Source organism: Catharus ustulatus, chromosome 14 (assembly GCF_009819885.2).
Source record: "Catharus ustulatus isolate bCatUst1 chromosome 14, bCatUst1.pri.v2, whole genome shotgun sequence".
Lineage (NCBI taxonomy): Eukaryota > Metazoa > Chordata > Aves > Passeriformes > Turdidae > Catharus > Catharus ustulatus.
This window is the reverse complement of record NC_046234.1, coordinates 14163642-14187988: the sequence shown is the minus strand read 5'-3', so window position 1 is coordinate 14187988 and position 24347 is coordinate 14163642. Positions and strand designations below refer to the sequence as shown.

Here is a 24347-nt window from a genome sequence, read left to right as displayed (position 1 = left end):
GAACTAAAAGACAAACGGAGAAGAGGGGCTAACCACAAACTTCCCACCAGAGCTGAGCAAACCATCTGGGTTTACACACTGATCTCCCCCGTGCTCTGGGTTTCTCTGCTCACTGCAATAAACTCGCAGCAAGGAGGAGCCTTGTCCCCCCTTTTCACCAGGTCTAGCTCAAATAACAGCTGAGTCCCAGCCTTCCCACAGCAGCAGATACAAAAACATTTACCATCCAATGCATTTTACAAAATAAACGAGGCCACCACCACCACTCAGCTCCAGCACCAGTCTCCCACACGGGTTATCAGCCCATTTGCCATCACGAGTTACAGCTGCAGATTGCTGAGGTTTAAGCCTGCATTCAAAGTTATTTCTCTGGCGCAGGAGCCTTTTAACAAAACCTTCCTCCCCATTTACCAGGAGTAGTCCCACAACACCTGGCAGCACAGCCACTTTACCTGTGTGCCTGTGGAAAGCCATGGTCAGCAGCCCAGAGTGCCAGCAGCCCCTCAGGTAATGGAGTTCAGAGTCTCCAGGCTGATAAGGAGCTGCCCCATTTGATAACATACATTTAAAGGGAGGCTATTAATATGGACAGGACTCCTACCAGATGTCCACTCCCCTCCCCAGAGATCACAACCTTAATCCCCCTTGGAAATTCTTACCATTTTAGGTGATCTAAGGGAGAAGAATAGGATCCTGAGACCTCTAGGTCTCTGCAGGCAACAGTCAAATACCTGCCCAGCTACTCAGCACCCAAATTAGTCCCAAAGGCAGAATGAACTCATGAACTTGACCCCATGCTGGTAGTATCTGGCCTTGGCTTTAGAGTGAGATTGTGTCTCGTAAAACGTCCTGAGCTAAATTACAGACCCAACATTACTGCTGCTCTGCCATGGCTGAAGGGAAGAGGTGGATCCCAGCCCTGTGGGGGCAGAGGGGCTGCTATCCCAGGAGCCAGCAAGGGGCTGTCTTCTGGTCCAGAAAGAATGTGGTTGTACCCAGGGCACTCAGCTGACAGCCCACCCAAGTACCAGCACATCCATCCATGGGTGGGTTGGAGCTGCTCTCAGCATGGAGGCCACACTGAAGTTTCACTGCCATCCCTGGTCCTTCCCCAGCTTCTTCCTTAAGGAAGTTCAGAGCATTATCTGCTCAAAGGGAGCAAATCCCTGAAGAGCAGGACTTAGAAAGGTGGGTGTCATTATATGGGGCTTCTCCAGCATCTGGTGTGGCTTCAGAGGCACTGCTCATGCCTCTGTCCTCTTAACTCAGGGAGCTCTCAGGAAGATCCCAGCTCCATGGCTCCAGCTGACCTGTTTCCACCCAAGTCACAGCAGGAAGGGAGGGAGCTCTGGCTTGGTGTCACTCTTGTGGGGACCCCCAGGCTGCAGCAGCTCTGCACTCCCTCTGGATTACGCATCTGTGCTGGCAATGCTCAGGGCTGGAGGCCAGGGACGCCCAGCTGCTAATCCTGCCTCCCCACTGACGCACTGCACGGCCGTGGGAAAGTCACTGAACCTCCCTGACAGCCACTGGGAAGAGCCAATGTTTATCATTCCTTCCAGGGAGCCCATCGTGGTGGTGTCTGGCCTCTGAAGAGCAGCCCTGCTACAGCCAGGAACATCTCTGCAGAGATCCCAGGAGCTCCTCAGCCACACACACGTGCTCAGTCTCCAGCCTCAGCTGGGCTTGGGGAGCCCCTGAGCCTTCACACCCATCTCAGCCCCACAGGCAGCACGTGCACAAGCTCAGCATCTCACCAGCATCCTGACATCTCCAGGTTTCCAAGAAGGCCTGGAAAAGGCCACTCCTGACAGCGTGCCATTCCAAAAGAGCACAGCACGGAGCCACTGGTGCAGCAGATTGAGCCTGGGAAGCATGCTAAAATACTAATGCACTGAAACACTTTGGCGAGGAAAAACCCAATGTTATTCTGCCCCAGCTCATCTATAAACTCCAGCAAATTGTTTGCATAATTCAGATGGCAACAGGAACCCTAACAACTGGTATTTTCCTGTTCTAATCTTGCTGTGTGCAGTGTAATATTTACAGACATGAGTTCATTTTTGGCAATGCCCATAGAGTTTGCACCATTAACCATCCTCATTCCTTTCTAGCTCCCTGCACAAAGCTCTGGCACTGTCCCAGCTGCCATTTCCTGCTTTCCCCAGGATGCCCAGGCATTTCCATCAGAAGCCTTTGCTCCATCCTGGGTGATGGAGCAGAGTCTCTGCATGGTGCCAGAACTGCCATGCCCTGACTGGAGGTGGCTGCAATCAGCAGTGCTTTGGCAGCTGCAGAGGGGTGTGGAGAGCAGGGATGGATACTTGGATGTCACAACATTTCGTGTGCACAAACACACGTGTGTCCACAGCCCCACAACAGGCTTGGGCTGGAGGAGAGGGAGAAAGTGGCCAAGAAACAGGAGGAAGACCCAGGCCTGTGCATGCCTGTGGAGCTCCCTGGCACTCTGCAAAGCCCCTGCTGATCTCCCAGAGCACACTTGAATTAAAAGGCCATTTTGGTTGAATCTTTGACCTCCTGGTCCAGCATCAGGGGTGGAACAACCCTAGTGCTGCTGTTGGTTTTTTGCCTGGTTTTAGGCAGATAACTTTGGACAATTTTCCTTTCCTTCCCAAGCCCCTCCTCACCCACACAAGCCCAGGTGATTAAACACAGCAGTGGTGCAGGTGTAGCACAAGTGCCAAGGAGCCATGAAACCTGTCAAGGAGTAGACACCTCCAGGAAGGAGAGGGTGCCCCAGAATGGAGCTGAGCCAGCCCTGCCTCAGCCCTTGTCTGTGCACCACAGGTCCCAGAGGGAAGAGTGCTACAAATACACCAGTGAGTGCACAGCAGGGCATAGCAGGCTTGGGATGTCATGTTTTTAACATTAAACCTGTCCTGTAGGTTTTCCAGGGAGCTGCCTGGACACACTGATCCCACCCAGCTGCAGAGCAGCATGGCTGGGGCATAGTGTCATCCGCTCGGATAAACAAATGATTCACGTCGTGATTTTCAGAGTGTTTTCTTGCCCTAAGAATCCTGCCAGAAAAGGTCTGGGTCTCTCAGCTTGCTCACATATCCTGCTGTCATTCAACAGGCAGAAACTCCTAAAGAGAGCTGTTCTAAGCCAGGCATTGATGAACTATTAGTCACCATAATCAAAGAAAGCAGCAGTAAATACCAGCAGCAGAGCACCTGTGCACCTCCTGAGGTTATGCTGTGCCTCCTGCTTCCATACGTGCTGCTGCACACAAGAGCACACTGCCATGCACCAGATTCCCCATAAAATGAGAGTCCCACACTGTTCCTCACCCTTCCTGTCCTGAGGCCAGATCAATTTTTTTTTAAGTTTAGTTTTATGTCTCAGGTTGCATGCGTGTGTCTTCCCACAACACAGCACTCCTGCCCAACAGATCTCAGATATAAATCTTCCTTGGCTCTTCTAAGGGAGAAGAAAAATAATTTTAAAAAATGTTTCTTTGTTTTAGGAATACCACCATTTAGAGAGTTGGGTTTGAGAGGAGAGAGGACACAGATCCAGCTCTCTCCAAGGAGATCTTTGCAGTTGTAGCTGATCCATCAGAGAGATGTCCCCAGTGGCACAGAAATGCTGGACAGGTTTGGCACAAGGACTGACCCTGGGGGCTGACCCAGCTCTCCCAGCACTCAGTGTCCAACATGGTCTCTGCTCCCAGCACTGGCAGCAGGAAGCTCAGAGCAGTGTCTGTGGCTCACACCCAGGGTCTGTGGATCACACCCAGTGTCTGTGATCATCTGGAGAGAACTGCCAGGGGATGATGGCCCCTGGTCCCCCCAGCCACTGACCCTGCATGACACAACCACACCTGAACCAGAATGGGAACTTTCCACCTTGTCCTTTCAAAACTGGACAGTTTCTCTTTGAAGTGTCCCAAAAATGCTCTAGAAGTCTCAAATCCAGTTCTGTGTACAAGGATGTGCCTCAGCACTCCTGAATCACCCCTCAGGCACTCACAAGCAGAGACAGCCAGGATGTGCCCACATCCAGAGCAAAACCAGCAAGGCCATCACTGCAGTGACAGGGGAATGAACACCCCAGGCACCAGGGCAGCCCCTGGTGCTCTCAGGGAGGCAGCTCAGAGGGGCAATAGAGAAGGAAAGTGGCAAGATGTGGCACAGGAAGGATTCTTCCATGCTGAGCTCCAGCTCACAGCAATGAGCTGAGCTTTTCAGTGCCAAAGGAAGATTTTTGGATGAGCTGTGAAGATGGGGGTAGAGGAACTGGGAATAGATTTATAAAGAAGCAGACAAAGGGTGGGCAATATTCAGGGGCTCAGACATAGTGTGAGCAGAAACAAAAGGCAGAAAAGAAGACAGGATAAGAAGAGGAAGAAAAAAGGGATAAGGTGTAGTAATGGGAAGGAATGGTCAAGAGATAACAGAGCTGGAAATAAAGGCACCTGAAAAAAAGCAAAACCAGGGAGAGATCTAAACCAAATTTTTCCCATCTGCCACCATCCACAGGCTGGACTGTTTCCAGGACTATTCCCATGGCAGCTCCAAATTTATTTCCCTGCTGCCATCTGCTCTGTGGCTCCCCTCCACACACGCTCCCGACTGGCACTTCTTCCCATCACCTGTTGCTGACACGGCAGACCTCTCACTGCTGCTGAGAGCCCGGTGACACTGAGCCCTGGGGGAGTGGCTGTGCATAAATCAGGAGCTGCTTTGTAGTCCCAAAGCTTTGTTCAGCTCCTGCTCCCCATCCTGGCTGTGGCAGAGTGGTGGGATGAAGGCATCAAACAGCCCCATGGCAGCTCCAGGCTCCAGAAAACACTGGGGAGAGGAGAGTCTGCAGCAGGTGCTGGTTTTGAATCAATTTCAAAATAAAGACAATTTCCTCCTATCCCTGCTCCTCCTTCTTGCATCACAGGTAAGATGCCAAGGCTGTATCTCCCAGCACCAAGGCTGTTCAGTGCCTGCTGCAGTCCCAACAGTTCGATTTAGACCTTCAGTGCAAACTCAAAAAGGGACAGCCCAAAAGGCTGAAATTTTTTTAAAGACAGATGTCTTAGTCTTTAAATGCACTTGCTGAAACGTGAGCTGTGTTTCTCTTCCCAGCTCTGTCTCCCATGTCCTGCTGCTGTGAGTGCAGGCAGTGCCCTGGGAGGCTCAGCAGGCTGCCCACAGCCCCTTCATGGACTGCAAGATAAAGAACAGGTGTGAACATGGCCATGAAGGTCATACAACCCAAAGATTTCCTCTGCTCCTCTTGGGAGACAGGGCCACACGTTGTGCCAAGACTGGTCTGATGATTCAGAAGCCTCATAAGAGCACCAGACCCATAACTGGGCTAAAAATCTTCAACTACAGCATTGAGCTCTTCCTCCCCAGCAGCCCTACAACTGGGTCATGCTCAGACCCACCCAGCAGTGCTGTGGTGACCCTCAGTCACTTCTGCCAGGTGATGTGTCCTGGGAGGGGCCATGGGGCCAACATCTGCACCACAACTCAGTTATTCCCCAGCTTGTTACCCCAAAGCTTCACCCTTAGGGCAGTGGAGCTCCTCAGAGCCATCTTGGCCAACTTTAGGTCTTACTTTGTTCAAGTTTAGTTGCACTCATGTGCAGGGGGAAGCGGAGCCAAACATGAGGCAAATGTTTGCCAGTCACAGCTTCCTCCTCATGGCTTAGCCCTGGCTTCAGAGCTGAGAAAAGTAACTCAAGTCCCTGTCAAATTAATACCTCAGTGATCCAGCCAGGCAGCACAGCAGTCTTTCCCAGGACAGATGAGGTGTGAGGAGCAGGCACAGCAACATAATCCTGCCATGCCCACACAATAAATGCTCGTGTCAGGGCTTCACCAAGTACTGAGTGAGCCATCACTGAAATAATATTTCACAGTGTCCATCAGGCTCTCTGCACTTGTAATAGCTCCCAGTTCCTTCTCGTGGGCACAGCAGCTGGCTGGGCAATGCTCTGTCTCAGTGAGGTTAAACAGCTCACTGTGCAGCTCATGGAAGGAAGTTCAGCTACTAGTTTGCTCCACTGTTTGAAAGCTGGGTCATTCCTTGGAAATCTACCCACTAGGAGTCTGAAATTGCAGCTACCAGACATCAGCTACAGCACACACACTCTGCAGCATCCCCTGACATCCTCCTGTGCTCATTCAACAGGACCTGGCAGCAAACTCACAAGGTGGGTGCTGCAGGCTGTGCCCAAGCTCTTCCTCCAAAGCTTGGGGATGCTTTCCTTGGGATGTTTTCTGGCAAAATACCATGTTCCAGGAAGCTGCTGGGATGGGTCTGCAGACCTCCATCCTCTGCCCACACAGGACAGTGGCCAAGCCAAACCCCCACACCAGCAGAGCTCTGTGGCACCAAGGAGCTGTGGTATTTCCCCTTAGAGATCTTGATTTTCAGGGGAGAAGAAGAAAGGGCTGTTTGTGGATGGACTGTGATTCTGGCAAAACGTTCTCCAGAAACTGAGCACATGAGAGACACTGTGGATAGAAAACTTCAGTTCTGTGGTCAGAGAGGGGCAAAGTAAAAGCCCCCAGAAAAGCTCTGCCTGGCCAAGGGTGAAGACAGGCCACCTTGGATGAGGACATGCCCTTCCAAGCATTGGCACGCCAGTTGGGAAGACTCCCTGGCATCCACACACCATCAAAGCACTGCCTGAACTTGGCACAGGCCACAGGGCACTGATTTAGAGCTGACAGAGCCAGCACTGGCACATGCCTTCAGCAGGAGAAGCAGCCCAATACCCTGGGCAGGACAGTTGCCTGGAGCAAGATTAACATTTGGCTGTCTGCACCCTCAGCTGATAGCCAGAGCTGGTGGCTGAAAGGACCAAATCACCCTTGTTATGTGGCCATTTTAAAAATAACCCTTCCCAAAGCCCCACAGTGCACAGCCCTGTGTCTGTCTCAGCTCCAGGAGCTGAAGGGGATCAGCTTGCAGGGCTGAGGGGTATTTTTGGGCACTCTGACTAATTGTCAGGACATATGCTGAGCATTCTTAACAAGGAAAAACAAAGCTGCAAAGTCTCCTCCAGAGAGGCCTAAGGGGTTGGATTAGCCTCAAGAGTTATTTTCATAAACCTCTGCTTTAGGAAGGTTTGATTTAACCTCCAGCTTCAGATAAGTGCAGTTTAAAATGGAAGAAGAGGTCAACTCCCTTGCACCCCAACACTCACCACAAAGGCTGGGCCACATTGCAGCAACAAGGGCAGAAGTGGAAACTCTGCACCCTGGAGGGGCTTCAGATTCACAAGTGCTTCTTTGGCACTACACTGAATATCCTGCCAGTCGTGTCCCTCTTCCTCCCTCCACTCCCAGCTCAGAGGCTCCAGACTTGATGTCCTGCAGCCCAGAGTGAAGGTGATTCTGAAAGGCCACATCCCTGAGAGGAGCAGGTTTTTCACCATTAAAAGAACTTTGTTCTAAAAGCAGCCTGTTTTGAGTGGGTTTCTTTGTTACAGTCCCTTGCTGCTTCCTTCACCAAGCTGAGCAGTCAGCAGCACTTCATCACACACCAGTTTAGGGCAGCACTCATCCAGTTCACTTTCTCTACACTTACTAAGACAGCAAATAAAGCACCTGTGTGCAGCATGTCCACAACAGCCTGGGACACACCAGCCAGAGCAGCCCATGTTTCCCCAGCACTTTGCCCTCTCTTTGAAGCCCAGAAGATCTTTGGGGTGTTTTAAGCCCCACTGCTGTCTCTGTCCATGGATTTGTGCTTTCCCCTTTCTCTGGCACATATCAAATCCTGTCTTCTCATTCAGCAAACACACTGCACCAGAAGCACACACATCTCAAGATGACAAGAGCTCTCTGAAGTCTCCACCAGTGCTCTCTGCACATTTTCCCCTGAGCTGCAGAGCAATTTCCACTGAGGATAAGTGTTGTCAATTCAATTTCTAATAACGGCATTAAAATGTATGAGCCACTTCTCTGGAGTCAGGGATAATATTTTCAAAGTGCCTGTGTGATACAGGAATGTAAATCTCACTTTTCATAAAGTGATAAGGATCCTGAGTCTCTCTGGAAATGTCAGATCAGAGCTGGGCAAGGACTACACAGGAAAACTTTACCTGTGGGGTCGGTTAGAAAACACAGATCCAAATGTTTAAAAAAAGGAACAAATATCTTTAAATCTTTCATCAGGGTTAGGTTTCCATTTCAGCCAAAACCACAGAGTCCCAGCCCAGAATGGTTTTCAGAGCCCTGCCCTGGTTTGTGGTATCCCAGCTGGGTGTCATTATCTGCAGGATAGAGGCTGTTTTGGAGAGGCAATCAGGGAATTCTCCTCTCCAGCACACTCCCACTCCAGCTTTTGGTAACCTAGCAAAATTTGAGTTCCTTGAGTGTCTTGGAAATGTTAACATCAGTTCACTAATACTTGGTAAGAGACAGCTTGGGACAAAGGAGGGTGGGGAGGGGAGGTTACTGAAACTGCTAAATTTAATTCCTTCATCCCCCTCCTCCACCAAGGCAAGGTCTCCTCCTCTCCTGTGCTCCTCCAGGGGTCTCACAGCAGCTCTGCATGGTGCAGCATTTCTGCCAGTGCTTGGAGCAACGAACAAAGTCTGTGTGTGGGTACATGCATTAAACACACACTTTGCAATAAGAAAAATGAGATACTTAGAAGGGTGTCTGATTTTAAACAGAAATAAACCAACTGGAATTGGTAAAAGCGTTTGTGTGTTTGATTAAGCCATCCCCTGCTCTGGGGCTGGATTCAGGCCCAAAAAATTATTTTGTTTTCTTTTTCAAGTAGCAGAGACAATAAATTCAGGGACAAAGAGCAACACAGTCTGCAAAGAGAAACAGCTCCTCTCAATAGAATCACTGCAAGCTCTGCAACTACTGCCCACATCCAGCTATTACAGGATGGGCTCCATGGGGCAGAAGAGCAGTGCTAATTGCACACAAGTGCCAGAGAAAACTGTCAAAAAGCTAAACCAGATGTGAAACAGTGGCTTGCTTTCTTTTGAAACCAGCTTGTGCAACCACATTTCATGAGCCCACAAGCACTGTGTCCCTCTGGGAATGCTGCAGGAAAATGGGGAAAGGATGAGGTTTCCAAATCATTGGAGGGCTTTTCCTGCAAGGACTCTGCTGTCCCTTTGGTGAAGTTACACCCCTTGAGACAAATTCTCAGCTGTGCTAGAAGGAAGCCTGCTAGGAAGCCTTGCCTGCTTTGTGCCAGTGCTGAGCAAGGTGAGGCTTGGTCCTGGATCTGCAAGGAACAGCAGTGGGTTTAGTCATCCACCCAAAAGGCAAACACACACCTTGGTACCAAGAGGGTGAAACACTGGGGGTGGATACAGGGAGAACCTGCAGGGATGCCTGTGCTGCTCCCAAATGTGCTGCACCCCACAGAAAAGAGGTGACCCCAAGGTCAGACACTGCATGCAAACAATTCACATCAGACAAGCAGTGTCTCATCTCCAAAGACATGCTGAAAACAGAAGATGAAATGTTTCACATGGTATTTGTTTTACAGTTTTTTAGCATCCTGCCCAGCTCAGTCATGGGCAGTTTGGGGTCACAGTGCTGTGCAGCAGGGCCACATGGACTCAACCCCAGGCACTGGGACAGCCCAGGCACCCCAGAGCTCTGCCACCTTGCAGCTGTAAAAGGTGAACTCATGTCTGTGTCACCCACATCTCACTCAGCTGTCAGTCCTTCAAATGCCAGACTGCTCCAAGAGCCAGGCTTTGCTGAAGCCTCTCCCTGAAGCTGATGGCTGAATGCACTGGTGGCACTGAGCTGCCTGTGATGCTGAGGGGCTTGGTCATGTCACCAAAGCATTTCCCACATGGCTCCAGAAAGGAGCTGGAAAAAATCCACCCACAGCCCTGGAAGGGACTTGCAAGAACACATAATTTACAGATCTCTCATGACTGTAAAATTATAATAAAAGACTTCCAAAATATAAAATACCCCTGCTGAAACCAATCTCTTTTTATAGATGCAACCTCCATCCCTTGTTTCAGAAAGCTATGAAGTTAATCCAAAGAAAGGGTCACGTTTTTTCATCATGTGAGTAGGTTCACAGATCATTTTTTGGGGGCTCAGCTTTTATTGCATTTGTGCTGTTGATAATTGTTCGCTGTTTTTCATTCATTAGATTTGCTGAAATCTGTCAGTGGCCTCTGGTAAGGGGCTCATGCATTGCTTCATCAAGACAACTGCCAGGTGATATTCTCATGTATTTCTACACAACTTCATGTATTTGATAATTCAGCAATGGGGAGCAAAACCCAAGCAGAGACCACTGCCACAGCTTTGTCAGCTCCCCCCTGCAGCACCATGGTGCAGAGGGACTCCTTCCTACAGACAGAGCTTTTCAGTTCAAAGTTGTACTTCAGAAAATGTGAGTCTATTGAATGAAGTGCATCTGGAAACATCTCTGTCCTAGCAGGGAAAGGTGCAGGAGGATACAAGAGCCCTTCCTGGGCTGCCAGGAGAGTGAGTGCAGCACAGCCTCCTTATCCTGCCTTTCCCAGGCACAGCTGATGCTCCATGAGAGCCCCCTCCAGCCCCAGCCTCCATCACCTCAGAAATGACATCTCTGCTCCCACAGTGCCCTGGCAGGAGGTGGCTCCAAAAGTCCAGTCCTGACCTTCTTGAACTGGGGACACTTCAGGGCAAAATAATGCCCGAGTCCAAATTTCCAATCTCCTGCCCCAGGGGTACTGCAGAAGGGGATGAGGTTTTTCCAAGCCCTTGCTCCTGCCCCTGGAACAGCAGCAGGGAGAGGCTTGACCTGTCAGTTGTCCTGTCTAACCTGCTGCTCAGAACCAACCCTTACCTACAAGTCAAGCATCTCAGTTTCCCCACAGTCCTTTCACAGGGGAAGTTTCCAGGATAGAGAGGACGGCAGAGAAAGCCACCCTTGCAGCATCTGAAGCCACCCCCAAGGCTCTCCAGCCCACAGCCCCACGAGGAATATCACTGCCATACTTCCAGGAATTATAAACCCCTGTCTTAGCAGACAGCTTCACACACAGTCCCCTGCAGGATCTCATTTACAAGGCAAAAGCTGTTTGGCAAACCAGCTCCCAGAGCATCCCAGTGCCGGTGGAGCAGACAGCATTCCTGGCGCTGGCTCCCTTTCCTGCCGCTGCTCCAGGGATGAGCTCATCGCTATTTCAGGTTGAATCCGCACTTGGCAACCTCCCTGGTAACCAAAACAAGTTACTCCTTGGTTTATAAGAGCTGTGTTGGTTGTTTGGTTCAGTGTCTGGTGGAGCACACAGAGCTTTCCCCGCACTAGAGCCCGGCACAGGCTGGGAGGGCAGGAGGTGCTCACAGCAGAGCTCTGGAGATGGGCAGAGGGAAAGGGGAAAGCTGCCTTCGACATGGAGCTGAGCAGAGGAGGTGTGAGGCACTGCTTTCCCTCACACACACCACGGGTGAGCCTTTATGGCAGCCCCCTGCCACCCCAAACCAGGGCTACAGCCTCTGCAGCACAGCAGAGTCACCACAGGGATGCTGTTTGCAATCCTGTCCAGCCAGAAATCAGCAAATCTTTCCCCAAACAGGAATGGTGTGTCCCTCACCCACTGCAAGAAATCCACCCTACCACAGGGACAGATCCAGAGTTGAAGTTTCCACCTTTGGCTATAAACCATTAAGGTGAAAATGGCATAAGAGAGAAGGGAATATTATGGCAGGGTGTGGATGACATGTTCTAGCACCCACCAAAGCAAATCCAGAATTTGGCAGATTTGCATCCCCACTGGTGCCCTTGTGCTGCTGTGAGGTGAACGTGGGCTGCTCTCCAATCCTGATCCCACACTGTCACCCTGGCCATTTCCAGAGGCAGCACTGAAATAAGTTGCACACCAAGTGGCATTCACCTGGCAGGCTGTCCCCTGGGGAAGCATGACTGGCTTTAGTGGGAAGAGCAAGGGTAGACAGGAAACTGTGTTTGCATGTGTGGAGTGAAATACATAGCTCTGTGTATTTGTAAAATTAGATGAGACCAGATAGAGAGGGAAATCCTTGCACCCTGGTCTGTCCATAAGTGCCTCTCCAGTACTGTCAGAAGCAAGATCACATCAGGACCATGCTTAGAGATCACCAGGGAATTTCAAGGTGGAGGCAAAACCACTCAGTCTCCAGATGACTATCTCAAATTACTCAATCAGGACCACACACCTGTGTTTGCATTCCCTCAAACCACTGACTGCCCTGTGGTTAATGCTGTACCAGAGAGCAAGACACAGTGCCAGGCCCCTGGAATGCTCTCAGGATCCTGACACTGCATCTGTGAGCTCTTCAACTGAGCAGGCATCAGTCAGAAACTCATCAGACTCATCCACTGGATGTGGTGAGTCAAGCTAGAAAAATCTCTGCAGCACACAGCAAGAGCATTGTGAGTGCACACAGCTGTCCCAAGGCAGCAGTTCCCTGGGATGTGCAGCCCTGGGGATGACACACCTACCAGGAATTTTAAAGAGCTCTTTGCTATCTCAGTGCAATGAGAAGAGGGGAAAACCAAGAGGCACAGAATGAAGTGGAAAAGGCTCAGGAGTCCAAAAACGAGACGATAAGACAGAAGCTGGAAAGGGAAGCAGGCAGTGCCTCAGAAGTGACTAATTCCAAACCTTTGCTCCAGTGTTTATTATAGAAAAGAACAGATAAGAAAGGCTGATGGTAACAACTGCCAGGGGCAGCCAGTCCCAAGGTAAACAAACAGCAAATGCCTTGGGAGCAGCCTGCCAAGTCCAGATGGTTCCCACATCTTGGGGCATTTCTTTAAAAGAAAGGACATTATTTTCTCCCACCCCAGCATCTTCCAGCAGTGGGGGGCTATATTTTGGGTATTGTCATGGTTAAGGGACCACTGGAAGTGCATGAAAATTGAATATTCCCATATGAAGGCTTTGAGGAAGAGCTGGGAGCCAACTCCCTGCAGGAAAGTCAACTAACAACCACTGTGGGCTGGACCAGTCACGGCTTTAGTGTGATGAACCATTTCTGTTTTTCTTAGCACAAGAAGAAAGACATGTCCAGCTCTCTGGTTCATATGAGAGAGCTTTGGAGGATTGAGTGGATTTTTTGCTCAGTCCAAGCAAAACAGCAAGAGCAATTCTTGCTCTGCCAGAAGCTCTGAACTCCTCTGCAGCTGAGAGCTGGTGTAACACAAGAACCCTCACACTCTGGGACAGCTACTGCAGTGCTAAAGGGACCTTGAAGCAAAATAGGTGGATTATAAATCCCTGTACCAACTGTGCCTCCCTGCAGGAGTCCCTTGGCATACAGAGCACACACAGTTTCTTGTGAACAGGGGTCTTTTTAAACCCATCATTTCAGCAGACAGACACCACTGGAGCCAGCCAGTATTTGATTTGAAGTTCCTCCATATGTCAAAGCATCTTAAAACATGAAGGTCTCTTATGTCTTGAAGACAACTGGGAGGATTTCTAGGAGAGAAAATTTTCTATTCCATTCAGTCATTTTAGCTATTTTTCCTGTTATTTACCTCCCCATGCACACCACAATAGAAATAGAACAGATTCACTTCACCATAGCTCTGCAGTTCCGCAGGAAATCTGGCTCTGAAAGGTTTTGATCCAAACTATTAAATCTCAAGCTATACCGGTGAGACAGACTCTTGTGAGGCAGATTTTAGCCCCCTCTTTTCTACTCTACTCATTTCCCCTTTCCAGGGGTGAAAAACGATTAGAAACAAGGAAACCACAAAGCTGCCTGCAGTGCTTCTTCCCAGCAGGAATAGTTTTGCCCTGTTCCTCATTAGATGTCTGGGTGACAAGGGGCATTCTGTATTTGACCCCAAGTCACAAATGCAGTCCTGTCCCCCCACTTTCAGTCCTCACAGCTCATGGCCCTTGGCTGCCAGCTCATACCCAGACAGCTCTGCAGGAGGGATGCATCCCAAACACAACCACTGGGGTCACCTCAAGGAACAGAAAAATTATGAGGCACATCTGTGGAACAAGTGGGTCTTCTGCAAACATCAGTCCAAAGTCAAGAGGGTTTTAATTTCTTATTTACAAAAATAATGCAACTCCCTAACAGCATCCAAACCAAAATTGTAACTCTGCCTGAAAGTTTCCAGTCAGGCACACAACAAAATAGCTGCCCTTCCACCCTGGATTGCAGCTCCAGGAACTGCCAGGAACCCTGCCCTAGCTCTCCAACTTCTTTCAGGGAACTCTAGTTCAGCTTTTTTTGAAAGAGTGTTTCCAACTCTGTCTGCACCATTCCAGCATGGCAATAATGCAATCCTTGCCCTACTTTGATTTTTTTTCCAAAGCCTTAAATGCAATTTTAGCCCTGTCTTGCCATAGGACACAAACTCCATCCATCCATCCATCCCTTTGTCCCACAGAAAACACCATGCTCTCTTTCTCAGAGAGGAGGGATTTGCTCTGGCAGCATTCTTGGCACTGCACATCCCTGAATCACGCTGAAAGCATCAAGGGTCAGCTCCTGCCTCGGTGTGTGCTGCAGGGAGGGCAAGCACAGCCCCATCTCAAGGATTTTTCTGTGGCTTTCCAACAGCAGCTTGGAGCAGAGCAAAGCCTTTGCAGGGAGTACTCAGAGCAGTAAAATGAACCATTTCTGATAGGAGAGTTTTGCCTACAGGCCTGGGGAGGTTTTGCAAAGAGAAATGCTCATCACACACCAGCCTCACCCTCCTGGCTCCAATTCATTCCTCCAGAATCCACCTGGGGTGATATTCCCAGAGCTGGCTCTGGGCTGCTCAGGTACAGAAAATCCCAGTTAAAGCACACTGGGGAGAGGAACAGGCTGGGCTGTGTCCTGTCTCTGAGCCCCAGGGAAGATCCAATCCCTTGGTCCTACACCCAGGCAAGTGGTTGCAAACAGGGATTTTACTGGACCCAAGGACAAAAGAACTGAAGCCAGAATATATGGCACATTCCTCCCCAAAACCACCCTGCAGAAGTGGAAAAATGCATTTATCTAAATAGCATTTAATTCTTTAGAGTCCCAGTGTCGCCAGAACCATCTGCTTGAAACTTCTCTCCAAACAGAGTATCTAAATGAAATATGAAGTCTCTTTCTTCCTCCCACACTTCCTCTGCCAAAATCAGACATGAAATGACTGATCTCAGACATTTCTGCTTTGTTACTTTCCCTGTCTGCATTTTTATAATAGAGAAATGAAATAAAAAGAGATCCCAATTAATCAAGCAGTAGTATTTTGACTTTCAATGCATTTTTAAATGAAACCGCTGGTCAGTTCTGGGAAGGTTTGATGCATTGATACAATTTCCATTATGTTTTCAAGCAAAAGTGAGTCCACCCTGCTCAAGGTACAGAATTGAACCTGAAATGTCAGCTTTGCTACCTTTGCTACAGCAGGGCACAAGGTGACAGTGCGACATTCCTCTCGCTGGGGACCACGAGGGTGACAGGCAGGCATTGGCAGCTGGGCTCAGCTCTCCACACACCTGCATCTCTGTGTGACCCTTGTGGAAGCCCAGCACGAGCCTGCCCATGGCTCTCCAGGGAGCTGCTCTGATTTAGGAGCAATCAAATCAAACCCAATCCAAAACCTGAGCTAACCTGGCACATTGGTGGTGGTGAGGCTTTTCTTGTTGCATTTAATGTCACTGGGCCTGCTTAGCCCCACAAAATGGGAAATGCTAAACTCAGGCTGGTGTGATCCTTGTCTCATCAGCAAAGATCAGAGGAATTTTCCATCCAAATCCCCCAGTGATGATGAATAAACTTACAAGAACATAATTCACACAGGGTACTGTTGATGGGACAGTATTATTCCTGTCTCACATCTGCCTCTGCCCCATTTTGTGAGAGCTCACCTGCAGAGCTGCAGGCAGCCCTGGGGTCCCAGCACAGGAACTGGCACAGGGAGCTGATGGAGAGGTCCAGAGGAGACAAGGGTGATGTGCTCTGAGGGATGGAGCATCTCTCCTTAGGACAGGGCTGGGATTGCTCAGCCTGAGGAGGACAAGGCTCTGGGAAGGCTTTATTGCCTATGGGATTTCAGTACTTCAAGGGGGCTCACAACAAAGATGGGAACAAACTTTCTATCAGGGCCTTCTGCAACAGGACAAAGGCAAAGGTTTTGAGCTGAAGCAGGTTAGATTTAGACTAGACACAAGGAAGGACATTTTTACACTGGAAAAGCCAGTAAAACACTGGCACAGATTGCCCAGAGAGGTGGTAGATGTCCCATCCCTGGAAGTCTTCATGGCCAGGTTGCTCAGAGCCCTAGATGAAGATGTCCCTGTGGACTAAGTGGCCTTTAAAGGTCTCTTTTAACAAAACTACTCTGTGATAGAAAAGGAAGTAAGTTGCTTCTTGAGGGCAAGGAGGTCAGTTCCTTAAAGCTTTTGTTACATCCCAGTGCAATGGGTGTGGACTGCAAGCCATATTCATGTGGCAAGGATTTAGATTCCAGATGAAGTGTATCCTACAGCATCACTCCCCTCCCCATGGACATGGACAGGGAGCTGACCTGGCTCCCCCAGCTGCTTCCTACCATGTATCTGGATTTTCCATTCAGGATACAGTTCCATGGAAAGGCTGCTTCCGAAATAAAGGCCAGCCAAGGCAGGAGAGTGTTTATTTTCAAGTGTTTGAGTACCCTAAACATTGCCTCCCTTTGAACAGCTGCCATTGTTTACATCCAAGCAGAGAATTATACCAGCCTACAGGGAGACAAGCCATTGCTCACACCAGGGGAATAATTTCTGTTAGAAACACTTCAAGGGTCCAATCCTAAAAATCTTCCCCAGCCAAAATTCCTGAAGAGCAGTGCATGGCAGAAACCAGCTGTAAAATCCCAGCCCTGAACTCATTCCTCAGAGCCACAGTCCAAAATCTGAGCAACTGGCTTTCTGCTGCACTGACATCTGGAGGGGTTTGGGGTTTTTGGCACTTGTGGTGCCAGCTCTGAAACACCTACCCACATTTTTCTCTCACGTATTAGTCAAGAAGGAATTTTTATATACTGAACTCCTTAAGGAAAAACTAGGAACTGGTTTGCATTCAAGAATGCTGTGTTTGGGAAAAAGAAGGAAAGGGTGTTGTCACTGAAGTACGTGGGTGCTTTTATCATTACAAAAGAAAGTTGAAGTTTCAAAGCCATATTTGGTTGCTTGATCAGCTATTTGCATTGTACATCATAGCTTAAGAATTTAATCAGTTTCCTTTTGGAAGTTTTTTTGTTGTTGTTTTTAAAAAAACACTCTTCCTCTCAAAACAGGGTAATAGGCTATTAGGTAGGTGGATTGTTTCTATAATTTTCCCCATTCCATGTGCTAGATTTCAGTAGTTTAAAAAACAGTCACATCCCATCCTCAACCACAGATGGGCTCCTGCTTACACAATACAAACTACTCCAGAGCCCCATACATTAACTTACCTTCTGAGCAATTACTAAAGAAAAGATTAATGGCAGAAACACCCATCTTGCAAACACATGGGCAAATACAACTTCAACAAGAGTTACAACTCGTGCAAATGACTTCCCAAATCTATATTGATACAGGGGTGCAGCATTTGTACAAAGCTAAAGGTGTTTGCACTCACATGGGTGCAGCTGCAGGAACTCTGCAACTGCCTGATATTCCACAATACACGAAGAAAGAAGAAAACATGATAATTATTAGGCAAAAGCTTGAATTTCCATATTCCTCAATTCTGTTACTGCCAGCCTGCTCCCAGGATTGTTCCTCACATCACCTGAGAGCCCACAAAACAGCTTCTGCTTTAGATATTTCCTCCCCAGCACTCATTAAATCCTCAAAGAGGCACATCTGATCAGCTGCCCAGGAAAGCACAGAGCTGACAGCTCTTACACAACTCAGTACCACTGCAAATGCTCCCCAAGCACCAGTTCAGCCTGAAAGCAAAGAGAAAAGTTGGATTTGTACCCCGGTGTCTGCCGGTACTTTCAAAACAACCACTTTCCAGGGGGGAAAACGCCTATCAGAAAAAGAGGATACAGGAGAAATCAGAAGCAATAATGTAGATAAATCTCATTTCCAAAACAAGCATTTTCTGAGGTTAACTCTGCAAACCACGGAGAAATTTCTTGCTGGAGAGAGTTTCAGAAGCACCTTACACACCCCCAGGCTCCCCACTCCCATCCCTGCTCTCACAAACCCTTCTCCGGCAGCGCAACCGCAAGGCAGAGAAAAGCCCTGAAATCCAAATATCTGCGAAGCGTGGGGTGCTGAAACGCTCCGTGCCCTGCTGGGGGAGAGGATGCTCGGGAGGAAGAGAGGGAAGGGAGGCTGTGCTCACTGTGTGCCGGCTCTCCGGGAGCTGCGGGGCGGAGGAAGGGATGGAGCGAGCGCTGCGGGACGGACACGGCAGCGCTTTGGGCCGGGATGTCCGGAGCGAGAGACGCGGCTTCCACACTTATAGCAGGGAGGTGCATGGCAAAAAAAAAAAAAAAAAAAAAAAAAAAAAAAAAAAAAAAAAAAGAGTTGGTCCAGCCCAGAGCTCAGATCCTGCCCAGCGAGCAGCTGGAGGTGGGAGCTCCTCCCAGGGTCACCGCAGCATCCATGGGGGAAAACCCCAGCTTGTGATTCTGCCAGAACTTTGTTCCGAGGGTCACAACAGCACAGCGCTGCCATGGGAACCGTGGAGTGCAGCAGGCTGGGATGGGAACAACCTCCCTGCCCGAAAAGTGCCGGTGGCTGCGCTCCCAGACAAGGAAAATGAGGCACAAAATCTTTGCAGGGGGATACCTGGTCCTAAGGACCTTCTCTCATTGCTAAAGCCTTTCCTGGAAGCTCAGTTATGCATCACCTTCAGGTTCATAACAGAGTTTGTGGGACACAAAACGAACAGCAGGGATGTATTTCAAGTGAGAAATCAGCAGGGAGGGAGGGGACCCAACTGAAGAGAGTACAGAAAAAGTTGTGCCATAAGAGCAGCATTTTCTTCAAAGCAGACATGAAGAAAGTACTGTCAGGTAGCAATTCATTCCTGTTTTAAATAAATCTGCCTGCCTGTGCTGCACCACACCAAAAAAATCTCACAATATTTTCTTTTCTCCATCCCTTATTCTTTTTATATTCTTCTGACCTTATCCCACTTTCTTCCATTCTTCTGCTGTTGGACACATGGCCCAGCAAGTAACTAAGATTGTTTTTTAACAAGAGGTGCTTTTGTTGGAGCTCTTGCTCTACAAACAGGCTTTTGTGGTGCCTTGGAGAGCCAGCACAGAGCTCCTGACTAATGGCAGCAGAGGCTGGTAGGTGTGCTGGACACAGCATCCTTATCCCTGGAAAGCAGACCATTATACTTGGGCCAAGGAATTTCTCTTTGTTAGCAGAACACAAACATTGTGTAAGAGCAAACACACCCTCTTTATAAAAACATTCATATTTTTCTGTGTCTCTGTTCATTCAACAGGTAAGTCCCACAGATTCCTCCAACACTGCATCATCCATATTAACAACATCCCTAGCAGGGACAAGAACACTGGGCTACCCTGAGCTTCAAGGCTCAGACTGCCACCACTTGCCAAGAACAACTTCAGGCATGCATAAAACACAGATGTGAAACACCAACATCATTTATCACTATGGACTGAAGTTTACACTTGATTTTCTAAGGAATCCAAATACCCATTTCCAGCTAATTTTTCCAACAGCTTTCCCAGCAAGCACAAAACTCAGCACTAGCAAGAACTTTTCTCTAATGGCTGTAACCAACCATCAGACCTGGAAGAACATTAGCAGAACCCCCCTGCCCCTGAGGTGTGATGTTTGTTACCTGTTTGCAGCTGCAGAGCTCCAGGATTCATGAGAAATTGCAGAGCTGAGACACATCAAGGATGGGACATTCAGGCAGAGCATTCCCAGTCAATAAATCAAGCCAAGAGCTCCAGGAGAAACCAGAGTTGCAGAGTGTGAGGATACAAAAATAAGTCAGGTGTTGCACAGTAAGAGAACATCACCAGCAAAAACTATCCTGCAGGCAGCTCCTGTGGGGTTTTCCTTTCAAAAGGAGGTGTTCTCCTGTCTCTGGCCATAAACAGAAATGGGAGAGAGGAGTGGGAAGGGCACTGCTCCAGGGGTATCTGAAGGAGTCCCTGCAGAGCCCCCACAGGAGTATTTAGGGACCAATCCTGCTCTTCTGCAGTTGCATCTTGGGAGATCCCAATCAGCTGATGCATCCTGGAGAAGCACAAGTGCTCTGATAAGTGCCTGACAAGAGGCACCTGCAGCCCAGCAAGCATCCCATACTGCAGGGAATGTCATCAGGCTGCTAGCAGGATCCTCTGCCTCTTATATAAAGTATCAGATGCCTTCCACATACAACACAAACTAGAGATTTCATGGTCAAATCCTAAACAACAGCTCCCATCAAAAGCAACTCCTAGGCAGCATGTCAGCTTAAGAGAGCAGCAGCTAAATAATAAATTCATTTATTTAATGTGGCTCTCACTGGTTACAGCAGAATAGGCTGTTGAGTCATTCATTGCTCGTACTGGATTGCAGATCAAAGCCTCATCCTGCAATTGCTGCATCCTCTAGATCCCTGTTGGATTCACTATCCAGCCCCATGTGCACAATGCCACATCCAGGAGAGGAAAAAAAAAAGCAGAATAAAGGTCTGCAAAGGCACGTGGCACAGAGCAAGTGCTTTATCCCATCTTCAGTGTGGCTGCTCCTGCCAGAAAGTGAGAGTGTGCAGGATCAGACCTTAAATCAGACCTTAAAATGACCAGTATACCTGACAGAGAAGAATGTAAGCACTCTAAAGCTTGCACTTATCACAGCAGCAGCTTTATTCTGTTTGGAAAAGAGCACTGGATGATTTAGAGAGCAAGAACAGCACATAGCAAGAGTCAAGGAACAGGCACTGGGGCACTGCCACATTACAGATATGGTAGAGCACTATAAAAATCTCTGCCAAAGCATTGGATTAAATAAGAATAAAGTGCAAGAATGACACAACTCGTTGCAAAGGACTGAGTCAACTCTGAGTCAATGCCCTGCTACCACCAGTGCTTGCTAAGGAAGATAATCAATTACCCTGCAAATTGATTTTTGGCAAACACAGTAAATAAATCTAAAAAAGAAGGACTCCAATGATCCAATACATCCTTGACTAGTTATCCAAACAAAATGAACTATAAGCAGAAGCACTTAAAACTGAGTTGGTTGAATTACTCACTCAAATCTAACTGCTAGGAAACTTTATTTGGAGATGGTAAAGCTTGCAGAGGGTGTGGAGAGGCTGCTCTACAGCCAAGTGCTCTCCAAGAAACTCGAGGGCAGGACACCTCCAAAGGCAAGGGCTCATCCCAGAGCAGGGATCATCTACACCAGAGGAGAAAAATAGGTGTTGTGATTCATTCTTTGTGTCTCTGTGATGATTCCATCAAATCCCTCTGCAGCCACAGAGGGGAGAACCTCCCACATTGTGGGGCCTGGTTTTGGCAGTGGGAGGAAGCCAGTGTATTTTGGGGTGAATCCATGCAGAATGCCCTTCACGTGCCCCATGGGTGGGTTTGGCTGTCCTGCTTCCCACACACCACGCTGGGGCTGGGTGTGACACATCCTACCCATGGTGTCCCCGGTCAGGGCTGACAGTGGTGACAATCACCCTTGTGAGATAGAACTGTCCCCCTCCCCTGCCCTAGGTGGGACACCATGGCCACAGCAGCTCTTCACACCAGCAGAGATAATCTCCACACACAAACCCTCCAGAGCCCAGAGACCCACTCAGCCCTTCCCTCAGCTGCCCCAGCTCCAGGTGAAAATAATAATCACCAATTCCCCTCCTTAAAGTAATTACCAGTCATTATCCCCTCTCAGCCCTTTGTGCAAAACAGCTGGGAAGGCTCTTTCCCTTCCCAACAGTCCAAAACAGCTGGAAAGAGCTATTCCCCCCTCCTAACAGCCCAAAACAGCTGGGAAGGCTCTTTCCCCTCCCAACAGTCCAAAACAGCTGGGAAGGCTCTTTCCCCCTTCCAAATTGCAGTCTGAGGGATACAGCTATTTTGGGTTTAAGGTACCATCACCAACCCTCTTGACTCCCTATCCACTGACTCCCCAGGGTCACTGCCCTGTAATTCCCTAATTGACAGGCTCCATCCTCCTTTCACCACCTGCTTTCACCAGCCTCTGAGAGCAAGAAGCCTTCCCAGCAGAGGCTGCTCCTGTGACATCTATGCCCCTGGCTGTGCAGAAGTCATTCGTGCCCTGTTTTGGTTTGGTTCCTTTTCCACTGGAATATCGAACATCCATGGCTCACACGGGGCCTCCCAGCTGAAAGGAGAACTATCATGTTGGAAAGCTGGTCCCTTGAGGCCCCAGGGGTGGCTCCCTCCTCAATCTGCCCTCTGACTTTTCTGTTTTCATCCCCATGTGCACACCTTGCCCCACATGAGTCATTTCAAGAGATCTGAGAGAGAGGAAAAAGAAGAAAATAGGGAAAGAGATCCATCAGAATCCACACCCTCAGCCATCCCACCGTTCTGCTGCCCTGGGGGATAACTGGTGGCCAGATGGAGCCTCAGCCCTGCAGGCAGCTGGAACTCACCTGACACCAGCTAATTACCTCACAGCCATCAGCACAAATCTCCAGTCAGGCAAAGTAATGGAAAAGCTGAAACACTTCAGAGTCATTCCTCCCTGGGAGTAAGGGAGGGGCTGTGGAAGGTTTGGTTAAAACATTAGTGATGCAAAGCCTTTTCCATGGAGTTTAAACACATAACACACTGCTTTCCAAATTGATGCAAAGGAGAGCATCACAACCTGTTGGTCACACACCGTGGGCTGTGATCCCCAGGGGGAGCAGCCAGGCTGCCAAAAAACAGACATTTCTGTGATTCTGCTGCAATTCTTCTATCAGTGTGGTTTGGAAATCATACTCCTGCAAGGGAGTGAGGGTGAAGCTGCTGAGGGGCATCACTGGATTCCTCTTCATCCCTGGTTGAGCAAACCAGAAAAGGACCAAACTGTCCTGGACTCAAGTTGCACTGTGGGAGGTTTAGATTGGATATTAGGAAATGTTTCTCCACTCAAAGGGTGGTCAAATATTGGAACCACTTTCCCTAGGAGAGTTCAAAAACCATATAGATGTGGTGCTTGGAGCCATGGTTTAGAGCTGGGATTGGCAGTGCTGGGTTACTGCTGGGACTCAATGCAAGCTTTTTGCAGCCTTTATGATTCTATGATTCTTCTAATTTAATGGGCAAAACAGCAAGCCACAAAAAAAAGGATTATGACTGTATTAGGTGACATGCACAGACTACTGTGCTTTCCCCAATTTAGTGTCAAACTATTTCTGTAGCATAACCCTAAGATACCATCAGCAAACCTGGATCAACAGATCAAAGGAGATTTCCAAAAGATGGACAATCACCTGCTGAGAGCCTGCTAGTGAATAAACCCATGAGTAATTACAGTGGCTGTGTTATTTGTGACATCACTGCTACTCAGATTTTCCTGAGTGACACCAGAATCTGCACATGGAGAAGGGATCTAGCTAAAGATTGTTCCCACCTTTAAAAAGCAGCTGCAGGGATGGCTCAGCTATCAGATTAAGAGGAGCAGCCGTGTCAGCCCTCTTGGCGTCCTTTGGCAGAGCCCAAAATGCTTCTCCCAGAACAAGTTGCTCCTTCTGTGCATGGAAAATTACAGAGGTGACTCCCATTTATAAAAGATGATGCACCAGAGCCCCACAGGAATGGACCCATCTGTTGACTGCAGCAAGGCTACATTTGGAAAAGGCAAGAGAAACTAAGGTTTCCAACTGTCTTTCCAGCAAAAATTTAAGTTTTCAAGGCGTGCTGGCAGCAGTCACAGTTATTTATCTGCAGCCTGCAAGGGGCTATTCAAACATGCCAGGTTTTCTGCCAAGGGTAGGGCTTGAGGTTTTCTGCTCTATGGTCATTTGAACTCCAGCATTTCCACCCACATTCATGTCCTGGTGTTTTTCCTGCTGGATCACAAGCAGGGATGTGGGAGCAGCAGGCAGCTTGTGCCCACGGGCATGGCCCCACCTGAGCCCACAGCCCTGGTAGGGCAGCCCTGGCAGGGCACAGCTCTGCCCTGCATCCACACACCCACCTCCTGGTCTGTGCCAGCCCTGTCTAACCCTGAGCAGAGCCACAAACTGAGTGTGGGGAGCAGCCTGGCCAAAAACCAGCTTTGCTCCTGCACAACCTCTGCTGTCTCCAGAACTTTTCAGCCACCCTCTGCCCGAGTCAAGCAAATTTCCATTGACTTCAACTGCTGGGGCACAGTTTGCTTAAGTGTTTCCAGACTTCAGCCCTTACAGTAAACACCTTGGCCAGACATTAAACAATAACAGGAATCCACCAAATATTTGAGGATTTGCATAAGCCAAACAGATAAAATT

At 48.9% G+C, this 24347-nt stretch overlaps 1 protein-coding gene across 2 annotated transcripts in view; it reads right to left on the bottom strand.

Annotated features, from left to right (window-relative positions):
• The window catches only part of FHL1 (four and a half LIM domains 1), a 28959-nt gene extending 10374 nt beyond the window's left edge, over window positions 1–18585 (bottom strand). The window contains exon 1 of one of the 2 annotated variants that reach the window (XM_033072677.2): window positions 18264–18585. In XM_033072677.2, the coding sequence (XP_032928568.1) occupies window positions 18264–18399 (136 nt within the window). In that variant the 5' untranslated portion in view covers window positions 18400–18585. Of the gene's footprint in view, window positions 1–18122; window positions 18226–18263 lie in introns of those variants that run through there. The other variant, XM_033072678.2, reaches the window with a different exon arrangement.
• Window positions 18586–24347: the final 5762 nt, after the last annotated feature.